The sequence below is a fragment of the Daucus carota genome, chromosome 6 (assembly GCF_001625215.2).
Source record: "Daucus carota subsp. sativus chromosome 6, DH1 v3.0, whole genome shotgun sequence".
Lineage (NCBI taxonomy): Eukaryota > Viridiplantae > Streptophyta > Magnoliopsida > Apiales > Apiaceae > Daucus > Daucus carota.
In genome coordinates this window covers 21,265,508-21,291,859 of record NC_030386.2, presented here as the reverse complement: position 1 = coordinate 21,291,859, position 26,352 = coordinate 21,265,508, and the positions used below count along the sequence as shown (strand labels likewise).

The window sequence follows — 26,352 nt, the reverse complement described above, 5'->3', positions numbered from 1 at the left end:
AAAGAATAGAGGGAGTACTTTGTTAACAATAATGTTGGAATGTTGATGCCTTTCTTACTCTATTCGTTCTCTCGCATAATCACAAGCAGGTGTTTCGCAATTGATTCAACATAATTATAAGAACAGTTATAATGCGCCTCTTTGGCTACTACATTTAAGCGCTTCTTTTTCCGAAAAACCAGTTTTTACTTTTTTTTACCCGTTTGTGTAAAAAGTTCACAAGCACTTGAAAGAAGCTGAGAATGCTAGTTTTTGTTTCAAGATTTCTACTTATTTTCCAAACACTTTAATCACTATCTTAACTTACTTCTCACTTCTACTTCAATTTTTTTATTTTAAGTAAAAAACACTTATTTTAAGTCAACTCAAACGGCCCTAATATGTCATTTTATAAGATTCATTTGTCAAAATTTTTGTTGAAGTAGGCATCCGTACTTTGTGCTTTTGTTGGGTCCCCAATAAAATAGAATGTAATATAATACTCCCTCCGTCCCAATGAATTATATAAAATTTCCTTTTCGGAACGTCCCATCAATTGTATACATTCCAAAAGTAACAAACTTTTATAATATAAAACATCATTACACTAACCACTTTCTTCCATTATCTCTATTCTATAATAATATAAATACTATTACACCCACTACTTTCCTCCACCATCTCAAATTTATTATTAAATATAAATGGATCCTACCACTATACCCACTTTTCATCTAACTTTACTCATTTCTTACACAATTTCTTGATCTCCGTGTGCCAACCATTTGTATACAAATGGCTGGGACGGAGAGAGTATGTGATTAGCAGATTTTCAATTTTTTTCGACTGTAAGGTTAAGTATAAAAACCGAGAACAAGAACACAATTTGAGTAATACTTATGTTTTTATTGATAAATCGCGAGGTTGCTACATCTTCTCCGGTGGATTAATTATAAATGATCTCCTCACTCATATAAAGTGAAGGCAACGGGGGTTAGATCTAACCAAGGTTCTATTTTCTCTCTTCGTAAATGCACCATTACTTGGGATTTAGGGTCTGATTCCTATCAATCGGACTCGTTAACGTCCTTATGTTGTATTAATGTGTTTGGTTGGGGAGAATGAATGGAATGAAGTAGAATAACTAAAAATAAATGAAAATAACAGATGTACGAGGGAAAATTTGGAAAAAATTAAGTAAATACATAAATATTATATGATAAGATTTGAAAAGAAATCAATATACTCATATAAAGGAGAAGCGAGGGGCGTGTAGGTGGCGCCTCTCACATCGCTCCGTTCTATTTTTCTAATTTTCTGAAATTTTTGGATAAAAAATATCAATAATTAGAGCTACCTTTTTTAGTTTCAGATATATTAGAAGCAAGTTCAAGAATCTGATTTTATTTCAGATTATTTATGGAATATAGTAGCATGAAAGTTTTAATCTGATTTTGTTTCTATATAACTGAAATTTTTGGATAAAAAATATCAAAAATTAGAACTACCTTTTTTAGTTTCGGATATATTAGAAGCAAGTTTCAGGATCTGATTTTGTTTCAGATTATTTATGGAACATAGTAACTTGAAAGTTTTAATCTGATTTTGTTTCTATATAAAGGAGAAGCGAGGGGCGTGTAGGTGGCGCCTTTCACATCGCTCTGTTCTATTATTCTAATTTTCTGAAATTTTCGCAAGTTTCAGAATTTGATTTTGTTTCAAATTATTTATGGAATATAGCAGCTTGAAAGTTTTAATCTGATTTTGTTTCGGATTATTTAATTATGGAAAAGAGTAACACACAAGTCTTTCTGTACTTATAAATACCCATGTAGGTTGTAGAGTTTTGGATAATCTAAACACAACCTACTCTCTCTCAATATCACAACCCTACCTCTCTTTGGTGATAATTTTCTTGCTCGATTTCTAACTCGGTGGTGCCGTTCTTCTACAATGATAAGTGAAGGCTGTTTATACGGTATTAAAAAAATAAAGGTTGTTTCAAGCAAAAGTAGTTATAGACCGTTATGTGGGAGCCGACAAATCCAAACACGGGAGAAAAATATAGTCTTGACATGATATCGATGGATGATATCAATAAATTAACTATTAGTGATGTATGTTTGTTGGTTATTCTTTTATAATATTTTCTTTTATTCATCGGGCATGTTTGTTGTTGTTAATTTTTTATATGATTTACATTGTACACGGAAAAATATTATTCATCATTATCTGTTTTCTCCGTTCAAGCAACTTTTAAGTGAAGAATGTTCATACAGTATTATTGTTACAAGTAAAGGTAGTTATAGACTGTTATCTCACGGATTTAAGTTAGATGTTTTTGTGCACAATCAATCGGAAAAAAATTGGAGGAAGGTGACAATGTAAGAACATGATTACTTTTTTTAAAAAAACACAAATAAAATTAAGATTCGTCGTGCTTTAAATTGTTAATTACGTGTAGAAATTTATTTTCATTTTCTTTTACCATTAATTATAGTCCAATTTTACAATTTTATATATTAGTATTAGCATTTTACAAATATTAATATTGAATCATTAATATACTTTTTATAGGCCGCCGCAACGCGCGGTTTCTCAACTTTAAAAATATGAGAGAATAGAGTATTCCATTTCCAAATTGAGGGTGTTATATATCTAATAAAGGGTATAAAGAATAGAATGGAGTAGGCTGTAAATGGATTGGATACCCGATCCGATCCGTAGTTAAATAAATATATATGGATCCTTATTAAAATGTCCGATCTGCTAATGATCCGATCCGATAATAATCTGGTCCGATAAAAAATGGATATGGATATGCTCGAATCCGATCTGTTAACGATCCAATCCGATCCATACTTAACTATGTAATATATTTTATATTATATTGTATTATAATTTACTATATTATATTAATATATTACATACAAAATAAAAAAAATCTAAAAATACAAGACAAAGCCCTAAATTATATTTTTTTTATAACTAATCGCGTCGCTCCTAAGTCTTGACTTGACTCTCACTCATATTATCAAGTTAATCTAAAAATCACTTTTTTTTTTTTTTTGTGTAGAGTGAGTAATAATCACCGGGAGCTAAACTCTTACACTTAACACCTCTTCAATCACCTGGTTCTATATTTAGGACATATTTATTGATTTTAATTCTTATATTAGAGGAGCAGACCATAATTTGATTCCTCCAAAAGTATTATGCAACTTATTTATTATTTTTCTGTTCACTTGTACATTTTATGTTGAAGCAGCCAACAAAGTTTTTCAATTGCATTTTTATTAATAACATGAAACTGTAAATTTTACCTTATTGTTTTATTAGTTCCTTTTTGTGCTTGTTACGTTAAAATTCATGATTGAATATAATTAGAGAATATCACTTTTTTTTATGAAATATTGTCCACAGTGGAAAAAATATATTTCATAAATTTTTAATGGATCGGATTTTCGATCCGATTATCCATGATCCGAATGGACAGGATATGGATTGACTTGTAAAATATCCGACTCCTGATCTGATCCGATCCGAATCCGATAAAATTAAATGGATTAGGATATGGATTTAGCGAGATCCTATCCAAATCCGATCCGTTTGAGGAAAGAATAAAAATTTATAAACAAATACATATAATATAGTTCAAATATCATTTCATTTGTTTCATGTGTTGAGTGTGTGCCAACTCAAGTCCCACATTAAAAAGTAAAGTAGCCGAACAACTCCATTAATATGAAGCATTGTGGGAGGAGCGCAAAAACAATCCGTGCGGCCCCGACATCCTGTAAATGATGAAATGAGGGATATACCGTTGTACCAAGAGGCATCAGTTAGACAGCTTAGGCATCAGTTATTTAATGTCAAATCTCTACTAGACATCGTTTCTTGCAGATGTGATGTGTATGTATTACTTAGACTTTCTCCGCGATTTTTAACCGATGTCTAAGTTGAACTTTGTTCAATTATACTAATGTATCAATAGCGGTCTGCTACCACTATTTAAGAACTATGTAGAGCTGTTGCCGAACTGCTAAAGGGATTTCTGGTTCTTCACTCTGCAACCTACTTGTGGAACAGAAAATGAACAAGAAATAGTTTTGTACTCCCTCCGTCCCAAAATAGTTGTCACATTTGGTTTTGTGCCGGTCAAATTGACTAAAGTTTGACTGAAATTTATTAATATTTTATCAATTGACAAAATAAAAAAAATATGTCACCGAAAATAACTTTTAATCTATTTTAAAATGTAATTTTCAGTTTTTTAAAATAATGAGTGATTGACTTATGATCTTTGGTCAAAACTTAGTCAATTTAACCAACAAAAATAGAAATGTGACAACTATTTTGGGACGGAAGGAGTATATTTTACTCCTGCCACCACGTTATGGTCCAAGTTTCTTCATATGCGTTTCTTATTTACAATATTTTTAATGGTTTTGCAGTTTAGAATGAAAACTCTAGTAATTAATGAAATGAATATTATGTGATGGTTTTGCAGTTAAGAATCAAAATTCTGGTAATTAATGAAATGGATATTATAGAAACCAAGAGGATTATGATTAATTTGTCTATATTTGATGCGGTTGTTGCTTAGAACTGCAGAGCCAAGGTGAGTTGTAGTTTCACAAAATGGGCAGTAAAAAGATATGAACATTGAGCATGGTTGGATAGCCCAGTGGTTAAGGGCTTATCCTCTGTCGTCTAGCTCATCTGCTGGGAAACAGATGGCTGAACAAAATTATATAATGGCCTGACATAAAATGTGGAAGATCTTAGGATGGTTATCGACAACCTACCTCAACCAACCTACTCTACTCGAACTTGGATTATGCAGCAAAAGCCGGCTAATATTTGGTCTTACCGTTAATCAAATAGTTGAATATCCGTAGCAAAGAAGGTCAATAAATGTGTAACTTCAACAAGTGAAACTTCGTTAAGTCACACTGAGTACCTGAATGATAGCCACTACAGTTACTGTGCAAATTCTAGTGACTTGCCCCCTCAATCTCCAAACTTCTTTCTCATGAGTCAGATCTCAGAGGACATTGAGATAGGCAGGAACTGACTTTGATGAATTTTATAACGTCTATTCTCTTGTATCATCAATTATGATCAGTCTGTTTTGATTAGGATTATACAATTTTGTTTGATAAGTACCTACTAAAGCTGAATTTCTTAAAGATCTCTTATGTCAATATATTATAATTCCCTATTTGCAACAGATGATTTAATGTTCAATACTCGTATAAATATAATTTTATCAGCTTATGTTTGGACCGTTGGAAGGATTGGGGGTATAAAGGGTATATGTAAAATTCATTAGCTGTAAGGTTCGATGAAAACCAAACAATTTAACGGATCAACATGTAAACATAGTAATGTACACAACATATTGTCTATGAACTTCCAAGTTCTGATTTCAACTGATTCTCTTGGAAGCTCAGCAGAAGTTAAGGGCATGTGTATAAAACTGGTTGCTAGAAGGTTTAATGAAAACCAAAAAATTTAATGTTGATGTGCATAGTTGAGTTGCATGTTATTTCATGATATGCAAGTTTCGATTCAGCAGCTAGTGTTTGGATGATTGGATCGATGAAAGTGTTCTTCATTACTAATGCTGATGGTTTACAAAAGCAAACAAGTCACGTAGAAACGTAGTTTGTAAACTCAACCAGAATAAGAAGGAAGTGAAACTTCCAACTGCTTTATTACAAGAATTTACAGTATAAAAGAAGCATAGCGGTAACGATTTTAGATCATCAACCTATAATTTGCCTTGCTAACATTTAAGCATGACAAATATTGCAGCCCTTGTATCATTTTCTTTGTTATGCCTTTTGGCTACTGCACACTGTTATGGTGTAAAGGGAAACAACCCTCTTGCTAGACTCATTGAGGCTCAGAATTTGAAAAGGCCATCTACTTTCCGCAAAGCAGTACGAAATGTTGAGTATTCACCCGTGTTTGTTGGATCTCAGGATGGATTAAAGGAAGCTGACAAGGTAGAATCATTGCCAGGGCAACCTGATGGAACAACTTTCGAACAATACTCTGGCTATGTCACAGTTGATCCGGTTGCTGGAAGAGCACTCTTCTACTACCTTGCGCAGTCAGAAAATTCTTCTAGCCAGCCTTTGGTTCTATGGCTAAATGGAGGTAAACGCGGATTTATTCCCATTGAATTGTGCATTCTAAATTTTAAAGGGTATTGGAAAATTTGGAACTGAAGGATCTTGAAAATCACACTTTAACATACAGTTTTTTCTTTCATGAACCTCACTTGATAATTATTATATATCAATTTGAATGACAGGACCTGGTTGTTCTTCATTTGGAAATGGAGCAATGATGGAACTTGGTCCATTTAGAGTGAATAGTGATGGCAAAACCTTATCCCAGAACAAGTATGCTTGGAACAATGGTATGTAGGATTTCTTTCCTGATAAAATGTAGGATAATCCATGAATCAATCTGTTTCAACAACTACATCGTCAGTTTAACAAAATTTATTGTTTGGCAATGCAGAGGCAAATATGTTATTCTTAGAATCACCAGCTGGTGTTGGATTTTCATACTCTAACACAACATCAGATTATGTAACCGGAGACACAAAAACCGCAGAAGATGCTTACACATTTTTAATTAACTGGCTGGAAAGATTTCCAGAGTACCAAACCCGAGATTTTTACATTGCTGGAGAGAGCTATGCAGGACACTATATTCCCCAACTAGCTCAACTAATCCTTCAGAACAACAAAATCACTAACCAAACTGTCATCAACCTTAAAGGAATTGCTGTATGTTTCTACAAACCAAGTTTTTTTTTTTTTACCAAATTACACTTGAAACATAATTGAAGGAGGTGATATGAACTTTTTTGAATTTCAGATTGGCAATGCATATGTCGACCAGTTAACACAATACAGCGGATCATATGATTACTATTGGTCGCATGCTCTACTATCTGATGAAATTCATGAGGGCATCACCATTAATTGCAACTTTTCGGCAATTCCAAATGTTACAGAAGCATGTATAACCTATCTTCAGGAAGTAGACCTTGGTGATATTTTTCCTTATGATATATATGCTCCCTGGTGTGACACTTCAAGCGGTTCACCCTCAGTATGTCTCTTTCACAGAGTTTTTAAAGCACAGTTGTCTCAAAAGTTACAACTAATTAATTTCTGCTTGCTTCTCTTAACTAAAGATATGCTTGCTTATCTCATAAACTCTTTCTTATTGACGCGAAACAGACATCAGGATTTGATCCATGCACTGATAATTATATCGACACATACTTGAATACTCAACTAGTTCAGACATCACTTCATGTCACTGTTCCTCCAAAGTCATGGGCATCTTGCAAGTAAGTTTCTAAACACTATCATGTTCTTTTAAGTAAAAGAAAGATGCCAATGGATAAGCCCTCATCTAACTATTACCCTGCATTGGTTGAGCAATGAAACTTGTATTCTGATCTCGTTTAACTAATAAGGCTACTTATATAATAAACATAATATATAAACGTTGTTGGTTGTTACTAATTACTTGCTAATGTCATTTTCCATTTCATTGTTGTAGCGATGATATATATGATAACTGGACAGACTCCCCAGCAACAGTCTTGCCTGTTATTAAGGAACTCATGAACAGTGGCATCAGTGTTTGGTTATACAGCGGAGACACGGATGGTGTAGTGCCAGTGACAACAACAAGATATGCCATAGACTACCTTCAAACGTCGGTTAAAACACCATGGTACCCCTGGTACACTCAAGCCGAGGTACATTTTTATTAAATTTTAACTTGTGAGTTAGAAAATTATCATTTACTAGTTTTACAACTTTATCTAAATTTATGGAAAGCCAAACACCCTGCACAATTCTGGCGCACACACAAGAATAACTAAACTTATTAACCGCAATCTGTTAATTTTTAAACTGAAATTATCAGGTGGGAGGTTATGCAGTTGGATATGAAAATCTGACATTCGTGACTGTAAGGGGGTCTGGACATTTTGTTCCAAGCTACCAGCCTTCCCGAGGTCTTGCTTTATTTTCTTCATTTTTGGCGGGAGAGCTTCCTCCGTCCGGTGAGAACTGACCAGACTCCATCGGAGTCCAGTAGAGGAGGGTTTTTAAATTGAAGTACAAGTTGAATTTGTAATAAGATGTTGAGAACTTGAGATGCATATTCAAAATATTTCTCAACACAAATGTGTTACTGCTGCTATCTCTGTATCTGAGCATTCAATATATTGTAACATGTAATCCATTTATCTAATTAATTATTTCCTCTCTGATTCAGGCTTAACAAATTTTAAATTCTAATTAATATCAAAAAATTTGAACGTCAAAATCAATAACAACAGGCCACACTGCGAGACTATTCCTACCATGGCAACTATATAGTATCTAGAGTTTGCTTGTTGTCTATCTCCATATTGTACAAGTGTAGACCCTTTGTATGTATGACATTGGTGAACAATGAATACTGCAGTTTCATAGAAATTATTTCATATATTACAACCTTCAAATTTTTGTAGACTTTTAGTTTGTCTCCTTGATTTGCTATTCTGTTTTGGATGAACTAAGGTTGTGTTCACTTGGATAGAATCTAACGAGGGGAGAATGAAATGAAAAGTTATAAAAAGGTGAATTCTTTTATGAGGAAAGATTGTAAAAAACATGATGAATGATGAAGAAGTGGAATGACTTTTCCTTCCAAAATATATGGACTAAGGTGCCTCCTCACAAAAGGGGTCACAGTGACCAGGCCTGGGCGACTGTTTACCAAAAACACAGGTCTCCGCAAAGTCGTAAGACCATGCATGGGGGTTGACGCCTGCCCAGTGCCGGAAGGTCAAGGAAGTTGGATTTCTGGTTCAAATAGTTTGGAATGGAAAAATAGTAGGAATGAAAATTATATATATTTTTTACGATCAACCCCAATTTAGAGTACAAATTTTATCCCATTTTCCACTCATAATTTCATTCCATACCGGTGAACACAACCTAAAGGTGTCAAAATTAGAGCTTCCGTGTTAACTTATCCTCTTCTCGTTTGAATAGTTCTTCTATTGAAGGAACCAAATGAATAAGGGTTTTGGTTTACTTCATCTAAACAAAAACAACCGAATTAAATCTTTTGGTTAGCTTTGATATATTCCTTTATCGATATACCCTTTTATATAATCCATAGATGCGGTCATTTTTATGGTTATAAATTTTATTTCACGTTCACAAGAATGTTTGCTATGCATATCCAACATTAAGGCTTGGCGATAACAGTAGATAACAAACAAATGCTTCTATGATCATAAAAGCCACCAAAATCCGTTGCTTTTATACCGCAGTCTACTCAAATTCAAGTGATTTTATTATCGACCGCTCGTGATGATTTTTATGCTTGATGGATTTTAATAGGTGGATTTTCACCATTTTTGTTTAGTGACTTTCCACAAACGAACAATGTAAAATTCTTAAGAACCTTTGTGTAAAAAACAGTATCTTAAATCCTACTAGTATTGTTCAAACTTCAAAGTGGCCTTTTAATTAATATTTTCTTAATAGCCATGTCTGAAAGCTTCCAAGAAACGGCTACGAATATGTTTTCAAATTTATTAGCTGGAAGATTAAAGATTAGATGAGAACAAGAAAACACCATGAGATGTGCTTAGTTGATTGCACATAATTTTATCTCTAATTAAACCACCGAGATCTTGCAAGTTCTTATTCATCAGTTAGTGTTTGAAAAATGTTCCTCAGAAGTAGAACGGATGGTTTTACAAAAAACCAAACTTGTCATGGAACACACATAGGTTTGTAAACTCAACCAGATCAGGATCAAATAATCAATACTTCCAAGAGCTTTATTACAAGAATTCAAATATATAAGAGAAGGATAAGCGTATCAATATTACAACATCAAACAACTATAATTTGCGTTGCTAGCAGTTAAGCATGGCAAGGATCGCAACCCTTTTATCACTTTCTGTCTTATGCCTTGTGGCTTCTGTGCAATGTTATGGTGGAAAGGGAGATAACCCTCTTGCCAAATTTATCGAGGCCCAGAAGTCCAAAAGGCCATCTACTTTCCGCAATGAGGTTCTAGATGTTGAGTATTCACCAGTGTTTGTTGAATCTCAAGACGGATTGAAGGAAGCTGACAGGGTAGAATCATTGCCAGGGCAACCTGATGGAACAGCTTTTGATCAGTACTCGGGCTATGTCACAGTTGATCCGGTTGCTGGAAGAGCACTTTTCTACTATTTTGCGCAGTCTGAAAATTCTTCTAGCCAGCCTCTTGTCCTATGGCTTAATGGAGGTAAAGCAGAGTGAAAATATAATTTCATTTTTGCTTATTGAAAATGTGTAAATTATGGCTCTAGTGTCCAAGGTTTGAGTAACAAAATTGTAATGTTTTCTTTAACATATAGCTTTTAAAATCATAATTGTTGCAATTTACCTCAAGCCTGACTTAATAATGATGAATATAACAATTGGAATTGACAGGACCTGGCTGTTCTTCATTTGGAAATGGAGCAATGATGGAACTTGGACCATTTAGAGTCAATAGTGATGGCCAAACATTATCCCAGAACAAGTATGCCTGGAACAATGGTAAGCCGATTTCTCTTGAACAAAATAAAATATAAATCCATCCATCAATGTCCAGTGAAATTTTCCCTGTCTGGTCAATAACACTTGTTGGCTGGCTATGCAGAGGCAAATATGTTATTCTTGGAATCACCAGCTGGTGTTGGATTTTCATACTCTAACACAACATCAGATTATGTAACCGGAGACACAAAAACTGCAGCAGATGCTTACACATTTTTAATTAACTGGCTGGAAAGGTTTCCAGAGTACCAAACCCGAGATTTCTACATTACAGGAGAGAGCTATGCAGGACACTATATTCCTCAATTAGCTCAACTAATTCTTCACAATAACAAAATCACCAACCAAACTGTCATTAATCTGAAAGGAATTGCTGTAAGTTTCTACTCACCAAATTTTCCGTCAAGCAAACAACACTATTTGCACACATAAACAGAAATTAAGAGAAGTGAAATCTACCTGTACACATTTTCTTAACAGATTGGTAACGCGTATATAGACATAGAAACACAGCACAGAGGATCGTATGATTATTTCTGGTCACACGCTCTATTATCTGACGAAATTCATGAAGGCATCACTTTGAACTGCAACTTTTCTGCAAATGCGAATGTTTCAGAAGCATGTATAACCTATCTCCAGCAAGTAGACCTTGGTGATATTTTCTCTTATGATATATATGCGCCCTTGTGCGGTTCTTCCACTGGTTCACCATCGGTACCTTTCTTTTACAATCTTTTTTCTATTGTTATTAAATTCCTAAATTAATTCATGTTTGGTTTTCTCATTGTATTCATTGAATACTTTTACTTGACACAGACGTCAGGATTTGATCCGTGCACAGATAGTTATATCAACACGTACCTGAACACTCAACTAGTTCAGTCTTCACTTCATGTCACTCTTCCTCCAAAGTCATGGGCATCTTGCAAGTACACTTCTAAACCTAGCTAATTTTAGTTAACAATCTTGCATTGCATAATTAGCAACTAAACTTGTATTAACTTTAATCTGACCTTGTTATAGCTTCGACATTAATGCTCATTGGAATGAGTCCCCAGCAACCGTGTTGCCTGTTATTAAGGAACTCATGAGCAGTGGCATCAGTGTTTGGCTATACAGCGGTGACACAGATGGTGCAGTGCCAGTGACCACAACACGATACGCGATAGACTACCTTCAAACATCAGTTAAAACTCCATGGTACCCCTGGTACACTCAAGCTGAGGTACAAACACTAAATAAACCACACACTGACATTCACACTCACAAATCTTCTGAAATGTTCAATCACTAATTATGAGCCTGTTTTAGGTGGGCGGATACGCGGTTGGATATGAAAATTTGACATTTGTGACAGTAAGGGGATCCGGACATTTTGTTCCGAGTTATCAGCCTTCTCGCGCTCTTGCTTTGTTCTCTTCCTTCTTGGCTGGGGAGCTTCCTCCTTCCAACGAGAGCTAATCTGGCTAGATTCTGTGTTGTCCAGAAAAGGAGGCTTCCTCAATTTGAGTACAAATAATAGAAGGTTGAGATGCATTGGCAAATAAATTTTTCAACCCATAAATATGTTCAGCATTGCTATTCCAAAATCTGATTATTCAGTATACTGTAATAAACATGCATGCACTTAGCAAAAAAAATAAAAATAAACATGCATGCGCATCCACATATTTGATCATATCCATTTGGATTAATTATCCTGCAACATGCCTAGTACTTTTTCCGCAAATGGATTGTTTTACCGATTAAAAAATTATTGCACAGTATTAGAGCTCTCCAAATATAGCTAGCTAAAATATTAAAAAAAAATGATTATATATAATTCACTGAACCATAAAGTCATGTAATAAATTAATAATTTTGAAATTAAGAATATTAATGTTATTTTTGTGCATCCTTAGTAGAAAACACATAATTTTTTAAATAGGAATGATACTAATATATACTCTCTCTTTTTTCCTCCACGTTCTAAACAAAAAAGACATATGAAATCTATATCGAGGGACATAGAGAGTGTAGAAAGGATTGAGAAAAGGAGAAACACGGAGATCGGTACGAGCCCAAGAAATATAGTAAAGACGATCGAAGAGTGAACCGAGGGGTCGAACACGGGCAAAATAGAAATCAAACATCGTTCATTTCATCACGCACCCTTCACAAGATTCGAACCGAAACCGGTTTAAGCTATGCAATATGAAAACAATATCCGAACTGAATTAGGTCTGAACCGAACCGAGATGGTACGTAAATATATCTTAATCGAAAGTGGATTTGTTTCGAATCATATACGATCCAAAATAGATCTTATTACCTGATTTGCTAGGTCTAATTCAATGCATCTATAGGTTTTACAAATATTATTACATATAGAGACTTATCATAGAGATTGAGCGTGCCAGCGAAAATTGTGAACATGTATTCCATGTTTTTAACATAGTAACAGTTTTTGCATATTCAAGTTACAACATTTAGTTCAATTGTTTACAACACGAGAACTGGAAAAAATCGATGTTCAATTATTGTAATTAAACATAAATATTCTTAATAAATCTATGTTTTACACTGATTTACATTTTCTTTTTATTTTTACATAAGAAAATATTAAATTGGAAACATTAAATACAATCATTTACTAACTAATCCAAATATCATAAAATATCAAACCACCAACTTGACAGTTTAGTATATTTAAAATTACACACGATCACTCCATTAGTCAATATCATCAAATGAATCACTCCTCAAAGAGAAAGGAAGATTCACCAGCACTATTCATACTACATAGAGACAAATGCGTTGTAGAACTTGTTTTTTTAATCAACTAAAAATCATGTTTTTTAACAACATTGTGCCAGCTTCATATCATAAGATTGGATTAGGAGAAAAATGAAAGTTTTCCATTTTAATTTGAGGATGTTCTCTTTTCAGCCGTCATTTCCATAAAAGCACACTACACCAAATACAGGTATTTCCGACAGCCATTTTAGCCTACATTCTGTCAGAAGAATGCTTTCTTCTGACAGACTACCTCTGTCGGAAAACTTGTAGTCAAAAGTTCTGAATTGCGTCGGAAGTTACAATTTTGTTGGAAGGTAATGTGGGACCCACTACTTACTTATTATAATAATAAACCAAACATCTGACAAATAGGTCTGTCAGAAATTTACAATTAAAAAAAGAAAAAAATAAATAAATTTATTTTCGTACTAAAAGTCTAAAATAATAATACAAACCTTCTGACAAATAAACTTAGTCATAAATTACATACTTCCAACAGAGACTAATATCCTCTGCAATACCATATTCCAGGCACGCAACTGAAAATGAAACCATAGCAACTACATTTACAATACTGTAAACTTGCCGCTTATATTAAACATTCATAAACAAAAGGAAGAGTAGCAAAATTCGTCAGCCCGTGTCTTTTCTTCTCTCAGAATCTCACAAACTTATTCACAAACTTTTCTTCTCCTGAGCTTGTTCCTGAGGACGTGGACCCTATATGGTCAACTAGCACTAAGAAGATTCTTTCCTCGGGCAAGGGAATAATGCGTCGAGTCATTAGTCTTACTTCTGGACTCCATGATCTCTTGTGTGATCCACGATGCGGACCCTTCTTGCTTCTGGGAGCATTGATGTCTTTCTGGGGTGTTTGGATGCGGAGATCTCAAGCAGCTAACCTGATCAAGTCACAAACCAAGAAAGAACCTTGTACTGTGGTAAGTTGTTGGTCCAAAAATTCTGTTTTCTCATATCACTGACTCGTTTAACTGCCAACTGTAAGTGTGTATATTAACCTAAATGCTTTACCTAATGTTCATTCATTCATTTTAAATGGTTTTGATCTATTTCTTGATCTTCATCATATCTTTGAAAACAAGCACATGGGGCTGTAAGCTGGTAATATACATGTCAAATGTTGCCGTTTGCTGGTAATATACATGTCAAATGTTAGCACTGTTTCATATTAATATGTAGCATCTTCAATAGATATCATATGTTTTTATTAACGAGACCGGTATAAATAATACAAGGTGGCATCATTTTTCTTTTATTTGGTATAACCACTAGTTGACTGCTAAAATCTCAAATCAAATAAATTTATTCTTTTTCAAAATTTTTGTAAAATCATTAAAATATGTGGACCTTGACATCCATACGGTTGGATCATTGACAAATATTTTCAAAAAAATTAAAACAACAATACATGATAAAACAATAGTTAGAAGTATTAGTCAAACCAATAGTTGACTGTAAAAATCTCAAATCAAATAAATTTATTTTTTTCCAAATTTTTTATAATATCACTAAAATATATAGAACTTGACATCCATGCGGTTGGATCATTGAAAAATATTTTTTTAAATATTTGAAGCAACAACTGTAAGTCTAAATGTAAAGACAACCCTATCTGTTACATAGGGATGATAACTCAACAATAGAACAGGACAAGTAAATAACACTACGCCTGCACCGGAATCGGAAGAAACGAAGACAAAGGTTGAAGAAGCCATCTACAGTCTTGAAGGAATAAGTTCACTGGAAGAAGTTCATTAATATGTTCATGCCTCAGTGAAGAATAAAGATTGAAGTATTCAAGATTGTGGAAGCAATGAAGATGTTGTCCAAGTACTCGAAAGATTTCAGTGCAACCCCTGAAGCAAGATATTTCTATATATCTTGGTTGGTTATTTATAATCAACAAACTGAAGCATAAACTAACCCGGAACCGACTGATCAATGTTTGCTGACAAAGAAGGTACAATGTTTGACTTCAGTGTTAGTCGCTTGTGAACCAGACCAGTGCACTAAGCGTCAGCACGTACGGAGCTTTGCAAAGTATTTATCGATGGAAGAATTGATCCAGTCATATCAAGTCATTTGTTCCACAGCCAAGCCAAGTCAAATGCCAGCTATGCCAAAGCTTACTGCTCAAATGCCATATGTCAAAACTTCCACAGAAAGCCATATCAGGAAGTGACATTTTTTATATGTGTGCACTTATATATTTGTATATGTACAAATATAATCATATATGTATATATGTATATTTAATTAAATATAATATATATAATATATATGTATATATGTTTTTAAACATATGTATATGTATATTTATATGTATATATATTTAAATAAATATATATGTATATAGTATATGTATTTATATTTTACATAAACATTTATATATTTAGGTGTATATATATTATATTATGTGCATAAATATATGTATATTTAGAGAGAGTTATATATATCTTTATATATATATATTTATATTTATATTTACACATAGTTATATGTATATTATATATATTTAAATATATGAGAATATATTTAAATATATGTGTATATATATGTTACTATATGTTTATATAAATATTATATATATGTATATATTTATATATACTTTTCTTTATATATATTTATGTTTATATTTATATTTATAAATAACTATATATATATATCTCTATATATATTTATATATATATTTACATTTGTATTTACATATAATTATATATTATATATATTTAAATATATGAGAATATATTTAAATATATGTACATATATTATTATATGTTCATATAAATAAAATATATATGTGTGTATATATTTATATATATTTTTATTTATTAATATAATAACAACATAATATATTATATTATATATATATTATGCATGCATGTGATGATGTCAGGTGTCTAGGGCAACCTAGGGTTTGCATGTGCATCTAGGGTTTCACTGTGAGACTCACTTCTCTCTTCCCGTAGATATTGCAGCAAGCGCCATTTGAATCTTAATATGAAATCGACCAAGGCAGATATGTACACACTGAAGCTCTTGGCAGGTGCATTGTACATAGCGCAAGTTGGAGATTTACATGCTTGTCCTTGTCTTCTCACTTTGTGTCCTACTGCTGCCAGCGCAAGGAGTGAAAGGTAAATATATATGTGGCGCCACTGGTGGAGTGATAACAGTGGAGTATTGGCACCTGTTGACATGAACGTAGCAGAAGCTAAGTCATGAAATTTTATACACGGAATATCTGTTGGAGCGCAAGTTAGTGACGCAGCAAGTGTTTAACCCTAACAGGTTATCACCTTAACCAGGAGTGAGAACAGCGTGTACACCAAAATATTCTGGCGCCAGTTGCATCTTGGTATAACAAGACTAAGGCATAAATCATACAGTGGAGATGGGAGTTGTTTTGGCGCAAGTATGGAGCGCCAATTGGTTAGTTCTTAACCATGGGTGACAACAGTGTGGCATAGGGTGATATATGGAGCAACTACAAGCGCAAGTTCATTCACTTAGATTTATTCTAAGTCATGCACACACAGTGGACATCAGTAGGCGCCAATTCAGGAACAAACTCACCCCTGGCGCAAGTTTCATTTTAATCAAATCAATTCTGGCGCAAATTCAAGAGTTAACCATGGTTAGTTTATGAAAAGCCTATAAATACCCATGGATTGTGTTCTCATTTGTAACACTCTCCACCACCTTTATGGTGGAATGGCTTTGTGCCTCGCACACTACTACACACAAATAAATCATAGCTTAGTTTTGTAATATATATATATATTTAGAAGCTAGGGTTTGTGAGTGTACGTAGTAGTAGCCATTGTAGCCAACCTTCGGGTTTGGATTTATAGCACCTTCGAGGTATTTATCAATATACAGATATACCTTGGAAAATATTGTGTGTTGGTTTAATATTTTCATATCCTCAGAAACCGACCAAATAAATATCCGGAACACGAAACCCATTACTGGACTGCAATTTGTTTATCCGCAAGATTCGAAAGAATTTTAAATTGTAGTGAGTATCGTATTCAACCCCCCTTCTACGATACTTTGGACCTAACAATTGGTATCAGAGCGAGGTTGATTGATATACAAATCAGGATCCTTATCGTACGGAAAATCAAGAACCTAGCTTTTGATATTTGATTAGGGGAAATGTTCTTCCGGTTTGTGTTGCTGAATTTGTCCGTAGGCCTAAGCAAGGATTATCTGTCGGATACTGAACTTTGGACCGGGACTTATAAATTTATACTTTAAATTTTAATAAGTTTATTTTATAAATTTAACTTAATTTATTTTAAACTTATTAATTGAGTTTATTATGAATTAATTAAATTTATCTTATAAACTTAATTAAATTTACTTTATAAACTTTGCTAAATTCATTTATTAAATTTGCTTAAATTTATTTTAGACTTGTAAAGTTTACTCTTAGACTTTATCAAGTTTATCATAAATTTTTATAAATTTATTATTTAAATTTGTATAGTTTATGATTTAAATTTAAGTTAAAATATAAAATATAAATTTAAGAGGATTTAACTGATTATGGATATAAGTTCAAGTTCAAGGGTTCAATTTCATTTGTTCTGGAAGCTATGATTTAATTGGAGACGAGACACTTGAATATTTTCAAAAATTAAATTTATCTAATAAATTTTAATATATTTACTAAATAAATTTGAAATAAATTTATTCTAAACTTATTCAGTTTATTATGAATTTATTTGAATTTATTTTTTAAATATAATTAAATTTACTTTATAGATTTAACTAAGTTTATTTTATACTTTATTTTCTTTCATCTTTTAAAACTTATTTTTAAAAATTTTATTTTCTTTATAATTTAAACTTAGTTTAAATAATCAAGTGTCCCGTAACCTTTTTAATTATTCTACTCCAAGACAAATCAGATTGACATTTAGTTGAGACAGATCAGGCTGACAGATTACAAGACAAACACCGGGCTTTCAAATACTAGATTCTCAGAACCGGTAATGGAAGTACATTGATGACCCAATCCAATTGATTTCTCAAAGGATTATTAGAAGCAGTTTTCTATGTTCGAAAAAGATGATTGTGATTCGAAGAAGATTCTATTGATGACTGATTGGACACTACTAACAGTGAATTTTGAAGAAGGTACTTCAGGCCTTGATCTGAGTAATTACTCCTACTTGATTATCAGATCACCAGATCAGGATGGGAATTTGCTACATCTGCAATGAAGCATCTTTCCAGGGCTCGGAATGTCAACTTTGAATGGCACCACTGGTAGTAGGAAAAGAGAAGTTTTTACGGATGAATCTTCAAGGATTTCAATCTAACTCAGTGATTCAGGGAAATACAATTACACACTGAATTGTATCAATGCTAAATCCATCCAGAATCAACTGAACCAAAGACAGAGAACTGTGGAGGTTTAAGGATATAATTAACGAGTTACTACCGCACCAAATCAGTTTCGTGCATTTATGTCAGAACCTTAGGATTGAACAGAAGAGTTTGTAACTGCTGAATTTGAGGAAGCTCAAGTCGACGAAAGTTAACACTTTTGAAGAATGTGAGGACATAACTTCAAGGATTAGCATAACACTGTCTGAGAGGTTTAGTCATGGCAGATTCAGATGGAATCCATTGGTTTCAAGTGGTGACTCTTCGGGGTTCAGTTCGACAGGTTGTTTGAAAACTGAGTTGGTCAGTACACACAATATTGTTTGGTATCTTTAGCAAATGAGGGTTGCTATATATATTGAAGCCTCGACAAACAAGGATGATAGGGCTTGTCTGAAATTCAAGTGGATGTTTTGAAAGAAACATCACAACAAGTTCTTATGCTATTTTAGGAAAGGTGTGAGCTGGATCAGTTGCTGATGAGAAGGATGATTATGGTTATCTGGCTATCCCAGCATTCTCTGAAGATGACTCAACTCGCACATCTCAGGTACGAATTCTTTCTAACTATGGAATACATATTTCTTTATATTCAAAGCATGTTATAAATCTCTGAATATAATTGTTTAACACACAAGCACAAGCATGATAACATCACAATAGATAATGTTGAACTAGTATGCTAGATCACTGTTCTGATAACTAGGATTGATGATAATCTTGTGCATGTGTCTTTAGCAGATTCTTAACATGTGTATGAATATTTAGTATTTGATTATTTGCAATGATGAGATTAGAAGCTTTCCTTTGGAACACGACTCTTAGTTTTAGGGGTTATGATCCTAGCATATATAACTTTTGTTAAAACATTTACTTTCAGATTCCCTAGTACAATTAGATTTGCTTATCTAATCTGAATTGTTTGTTAAGGAATTTATTTGTTCTATGATGGAATGTCTACCTTGTGTCAGTAGAACTTTTAGAACTTCATGTTAGATCTAAAACTGACTTAGGTAATAGAGATAGTATAATGCCATATAATAACAGATTGGAATCAGATTCTTATGCTCTTAGAAGATTATTAAATATATGTAATTCTACTTGATACCTGTTGCACTTGTGTTAATTGGTTTAAGTAGAGAGTACTGAATCTTCTGAATTGCATAACTGCCTGTCTTGCTCTTGTCTTATCTTTGACTGTTTGCCATGTGTACTCAACATCATGTCTGTTTATTTTCATGTCATGAATGCATGTCTTTGTACTTGCATTGATTTTAGAAAAGCATGTTTGAGAATCACATTAGGGCAATGTCTAGATAAGAATTAGCATGTTAAGGTTGCTTCTGTTGTTACCATTGTTAAAGAAAAATCTCTAATCCATTCGGACCCAGTTATGATTGGGGACCATAGAACTCTTTCCATTTGTGATTGCAGGTTACATATATTCCATATGATTTTTGGTGCACTCTGTTTGCTGAGTAGCTGAAATCATATGATTCACAAAAAGTACCCTGTTAGCAAATGTGATCGTGTGAGCAGTTCCGTCAATAATCTTTGGAAGATGACAACAAAGATTCTCTTATGGAACATGCTCCTTTTATGAAATGTCATCATGGAAGTATATCTTTCTTGGAAGAGTCAAAGCACACAAATTCTGAGTATCAGACTGTTCTCTGACAAAGGACATTATGTCAGTTCATGGAATAGTGCTTTATCTCAAATCAGGAAAGATGTGAATCTGCTCGTAGCTAATATGGAACTTCAACTGAAGATGAAGTGAGCTATTTCGATAGTAAAGCTTCATCGAATGAGTATTAGCTATGGCACTTGAAGCTCTCAAACTTGTATGTCAAAACAAGGAGCTCTTTTTATTAGTAAGAAGAGAATTGGTGAGAGGACTACCTCATCTGGAATTCATTATGGATGAAGATTATGAGGTATGTCAATAGGGAAGTCGAAGGAGCATCGCACAGAAGCAAAGATATGACTAACATTACTGAGCCGCTTCAGATGATACGTATGGATTTCTACGGATCAGCTAATGTCATGTCTGCAAACAATGCTAGATATCTTTTTGCGATGATCATTGACTACTCTAGATTCTTTCGTGTTGTTCGTATGTGTTCGAAGGACAAGACGTCACAAATGAAGGTTGATCAAGATGAACCCTGATCATTGATAAATCCAGAAAGACACCATTCTTGTCAGTGGCCAATCAAAAGCAAACACTAACTCTTGGTATGTGTTTGGAGGAAAATGCCTCTTTGCAAGTCTTGCATTTGAAGCCCAAAGAATATTTTCCTCGGCTACTCTATGGAGTCCAGAGTCTACAGGGTGATTGTGATTAATCAACAGAAGGTGATTGTAAGTCTGGACAGGACATTGAACGACACTTTGCTCCAAGCTGTTAAAGGTGATATTATTGGTATAATAATGATTCAGATCCAAGCAGAATCTCTTTTCAAGGATAAGGATTATTAAAGAAATCTTAGCAACAGCTTAGGGGGAGCATTTGGTGGATTCACTAGTCAAACTCAACACTATATTGAAGAATGAACAGGACATATCAAGAACGTATCTGCTTAGACAAAGGGTTTGAGTCTATATCATTCCCGGGCTCTAGTTCTAAAATGTTCCTAATGGTGAAGTGAAGATTGGGAGAGCTATTGTGAAAGGATGTTATTTCTTTGAGTTTCAATCTGTAGTGAAACTTGAGGAAGAGTCAGAAGCTCTTAAATGGATCCAGATTGAGTGATTGCACAACAAGATGATCTCAATCAGTTTGAAAGCAGATTGTGCGGATTCTGATACCTTGACCTAAAGACAATTCAGTACTTAGTACTTGTCGGGTATTCAGATTCCAACTGGATAATTTTGGCTCTGTTACGAGGGACAAGCCAATTTGGTTGCTTAAAGTTACTTCAAAGGAGAAGGTTATGAAGATGATAGAAATATAATCTTCAAGTTCAAGACTCTACATCTTAAGGGACTCAACGACCTTCATGATTGAACTAAGGCACCATTGACGAGACTCGGGTTCAGGATATTACAGTGAGCTAGAAGATGAAGCTTCATACAACATTTCAAGGACTTTGCAGTTGCAGATCCAACGGAATTTTTATGCTCTTTCTTCACCAGCTCTCTATGAGTTGCTATCCAACACCTGATGATCGTCACAGACATGGTATGATTTCTGACTAGCATATTATTTTAATATCTGATTGCTAGAGTCATATTTGGTATCCAAATTATTACCTCTCATGATACAAGGCACACACAATATAATTATATGTGCTGTGATACCATGATTATATTATATGTGGACTAACGTCACTTGTGCAAGATAATTGCTAAGTGAATGCAGATTAGTGATATGATGAGTTTGTTGGAAAGTTGCAATTCTTTATGGTCTACTAGCTAGTCTAGAGAATGATGGCAATAAAAGGAAGTCAAGGATCTTTTGAATATGCGCATTTTGGAAGATTCTAGACATGTCAAGACTTATGCCAACAACCACTGGACTTGATCAGTACAAGAAAGGTACATCAACTGAAATGTCAAGTCTCAGAGGTATTCAACTTATCACTTTACTTAACTGCAAGTAGATCACATACTATATTTTCTATAAGGTATTACTTCTTTCATGAGCATGTCTATCGTATTTCTTGAATGAATTCATGAGTATTAAATTGTCTATACATAGGACTTGTGAATTTATTCAAAATCCAGTACCTCGTGCTTTTTGCTATTATATGTGATTGCCATGTTTATTGTTTTGCATGCTTAGATGGTGATTACATATTTTAGCATGAGTGTTTGTTATGTCAAATTATTTAAATTGTGTTGCATGACAATTAAGTGACTTATTTGTTCATGATTTAAATGATTAGAGATGACATGAAGCATGACTTAATTATGTTATCTTTCTTGATCTATACCTCTTTAACAATTGGTATCTAGTAGAGAACTTTGTCATAATGAAGTTGTGATATATCTGTATTTGTGAACATACTTAGGATTATTTTCTAAGTTGAATTCTTTTTTATAGGTATATGATCTGTAGCATGACTTATCTATTTCTAGACTTATAACTTGTATCAGTAATTGGAATGTGGTTAGAATCTAGTTAGAATTTAGTCATGATATACTAGTATTTGTGGAGTTACTTAGATTCTCTCTAGGATGAATCCATTTATATTAGTGTATATACTTGAAGCATAACTATTTGTGTTGGATATTTGATGATTTATTAATTGATATTTTATTTCATGTCTAACTGCATATAGTTGTGATACTTTTAGTGTTAGTGATATTTTGGATGCTTATATGTAGATCACTAATATTAATTGTTAATATTTTCTGTGAGGAGTTGTTGTGAGTTTACTTGTACTTAATGCTTACATGTATAGGACTTGTGAATTTTTCTTCAACTTTCCCTCGGGCTTGCGAATATCTTTGTATGATTGTCATGATTTTAGTTGTTATATGTTGATCTGATAATTATATGATATTGCGTAGGTAATTATTATTTTATCTTAGTTAAATTGTGACCTACAACTATATTCTCATTTGTTTCATGATTGACCTTGATAGAATAATAGAAGCATGATTAATTCATCTTTGAAATATTTAATTGATATCTTTTTTTTATGCTTTATTGATGTTTTATTTGTGAATTGATTGTGATGTATTGGCACTGGTGAAATATTGTTGCATATTTCTTAAAACCACTAGTGCTAATATATTTTAGGTGTTTAATATTATGAGTACAAGGGAGACAACATAATCTTTATTCTGTCTCATATTTATGTTCTGGAGTGGTGAGTTTCTTCAAAGAAATTTTCTTATCAATTGATTTCAACAATTGGTATCCACTACTCTATTTCATAAATACTTCTTAGAATATTTTGCATCTATACATGTAGCGTCATAGGACGAGACATTGATTATCTTGTATTTGTGTACTTGGTGATCTTTGTCACTTGCAGCGTCTGTTTTGACGATGTGCTAGTATGAGGCCTTTTCACTAATTAGTGTGGCGAGTGCTTTATACACTGTAGCACATAAATTTTCTTGTTTCCTTTTTAAATTGTGATGAGAAACAGGAGTCTGTGTCTTTTTCAAAGACAAGTTCATCTAAACTTTTTATGCATAGATTGAGACTCTCGTACTCAAACTAGTTTTTAAAGGAAAACTTTATTTCTTTCATCGGTTGTGATTGTCATTCTTTATGTAAATCATTTTACAGTCACAACTGATTCATTTTTCCTCAAAAGATTAAATGCAATTGCTTTCATTCAAAATCATAGATTTTCTAAAATGCATTTATATCTCTTTCTGTTCTTTGGAACTTAATCAGCCTTTTGGCTTTCCTATATAGTCATAAGGTTGAAAAACCAATAATCTTTATCCCAGACTACAAAACCAAATTCAGAACACATCCCAACTTTCCCCATGGAGTAATAAGGAACTTATTAGACTAGAGGTCAATGAGGGAGAAACTGTACTTGTTGCAGCAAATAAGGATGTGAGGGATAGTGTACCCACAGCTCTACCTCTCAAGAAGAAAAGGTGTTTTCAAACCTGAGGTAACTGTTGCTCATCTGTATTCTCTCAAAAGAATATAGAGCTGAAAAGGCAATAAAACAGTCTCTGGAATCATTCTCTCAACAGGATGAGTCCATTGAAATTCGCTCGTCAGCCAGAGCATCTTGTATTGAGTCAAGCACATCATCAGTAATCACTCTGATGAAGAGCCTAAACAGATATCTTATGGACACAATACAAGAGAGTGCACAGTGAGGTTGAAGGTTTTGTTCCAGAAGCAACTTCTTCATTTACCATTTTACGGTAGATAAGATGGTTGATGCCTTTACAGGTGTAAGGAGGAAACGAGGATCTCAATTGCCAAATCTTCAGGATTCTCGTCTCCCTCCCCAGATAAGAACAGATCTGGATCCAATCGGAATGGATTTCCTATTTATAGGTGATCGGCAACTCTCTGACTATGAGTCAATTTATTGATGAGTCGGTTGAGGATCGGGGATTTACGAAACCCCATTGCACCACCAGTGACCTCTCTTGAAGGGGCTATGGTGATTTTCTCATGCAGGTACAGAAGACCATACTTTGAGTGCTGAGAGAAACACTGTGAGCCAAACACTGAGAGTTAAACACTTGGTGAGATTCTGAGAAGAACCAGTGAGATATCAGAATGAGAAATATGTGAGCATGAGTGAGTGCAAACACATAGGAAATTGAGAAGAGTGAAACACTTGTGAGGTACATATTATAATATTTAGTATCGAAAACTCACATGTTGTTGAAAGAATTGACGGAAGCAACTACGGTTCATTCCATTTCACAGTGTGAACTTATGGTTGATGATTCTCTTGAATCAAGTGTCTTCACAGACATTGAGGAGGACTTAGGCCTTTGCCATAATTAAGCCTTTGTCTAACCTCCCAGAGCAAACAACTCTGGATCCTTAATTGGATAAGCCACTTAGTGGTTGGCAACTTGTGGACCATGATTCGGATTTATCTGATGAGTCTACAGGGACTGGGAATTACGAACTCCCATTGCACCACCGGTGACCCCCTTTAAGGGTGGCTAAGGTGATTTTCTTGCAGGTACTCAGCATTTTGGAAGCTCAGTATTTGTGTGGAGGGATACACTTACAGAACTTGTGAGTGACACCCTTACCCCTAACACCGAGAGAAAATTGAGTGTTGAGTGATACACCTGCAGAACATTTTAGTGAGACACCTACTAATTACCAAATTTATACCTAAAGACAAAGTGGATGTTGTTACTAGAATGTCAGTTCTTATTCATTACTTTTCCGTTTGGAACCTATTCTTTCAGCATAGGGACCAACCCAATCAAAGTAAACCCTTCTTCTGAACTCTTTCTTCGACCCCAGCTTTAGCGTTGTTTAGTTCTCTATGGGGAGATTATCTTTTGGTACAGGAAGTATTGTACACATTCCTTGACCTATTTGATACCACATATCCTTGGAGGATTCCACAACTAAGGGGGAGAATATATTTAGGGGGAGAATTTATGAAAGGGGGAAGAAAAAGTAAGTTAGCTTTCTTTAGCTGTCTACAACTAAGGGGGATTAAACTACTCTTTAGCTGTGTACTACTGAGGGGGAGATTCTTCTTTCAACTAAGGAGGAGGATTGATCTTTCATCTAAGGGGAGACAACTACTTATCACTAAGGAGAACCTGATCAAGGTAACGGGAGGAGAAGTATAAGGTGATACATTTATTCTTCAGTATGTGTAGACATGAACTCATTCATTACCACTGAAGAATTCAATGAAGCTGCTGATTGTTCTTTGCATAATGGAATGTTTTGAATTCTCTTCAAGACAGACTATGAGGATTATCTGGCAGGTAAGTAAGAACCAGAGAAATAAAGGTGATATGCACATCTATTATTTCTATTCATGAAATCTGGAAATGTATTATATGATCCAGAAACTTTGTAGCATTATTTACTAGTCCAGGACTTTACTTTTTCTAA

General features: G+C 33.9%; 1 protein-coding gene across 1 annotated transcript; it reads left to right on the top strand.

Moving 5' to 3' along the window:
* Nucleotides 1–5,738: 5,738 nt before the first annotated feature.
* On the top strand, nucleotides 5,739–12,263 carry LOC108226058 (uncharacterized). The gene is made up of 14 exons (XM_017401012.2): nucleotides 5,739–6,147; nucleotides 6,305–6,412; nucleotides 6,517–6,788; nucleotides 6,880–7,116; nucleotides 7,248–7,360; nucleotides 7,576–7,777; nucleotides 7,948–8,094; nucleotides 9,951–10,320; nucleotides 10,509–10,616; nucleotides 10,720–10,991; nucleotides 11,097–11,333; nucleotides 11,436–11,548; nucleotides 11,643–11,844; nucleotides 11,931–12,263. Exons 1-14 carry the CDS (start codon nucleotides 5,784–5,786, stop codon nucleotides 12,078–12,080), a joined length of 2,895 nt encoding a protein of 964 aa, XP_017256501.2. The 5' UTR covers nucleotides 5,739–5,783; the 3' UTR covers nucleotides 12,081–12,263.
* Nucleotides 12,264–26,352: the final 14,089 nt, after the last annotated feature.

Coding starts and splice junctions, on each gene's coding strand:
- LOC108226058 (XM_017401012.2), top strand. CDS start 5,784: ATGACAAATATTGCAGCCCTTGTATCATTTTCTTTGTTATGCCTTTTG. Junction 6,789..6,879: donor TCAACCTTAAAGGAATTGCT/GTATGTTTCTAC, acceptor TTTGAATTTCAG/ATTGGCAATGCATATGTCGA. Junction 10,992..11,096: donor TTAATCTGAAAGGAATTGCT/GTAAGTTTCTAC, acceptor TTTTCTTAACAG/ATTGGTAACGCGTATATAGA.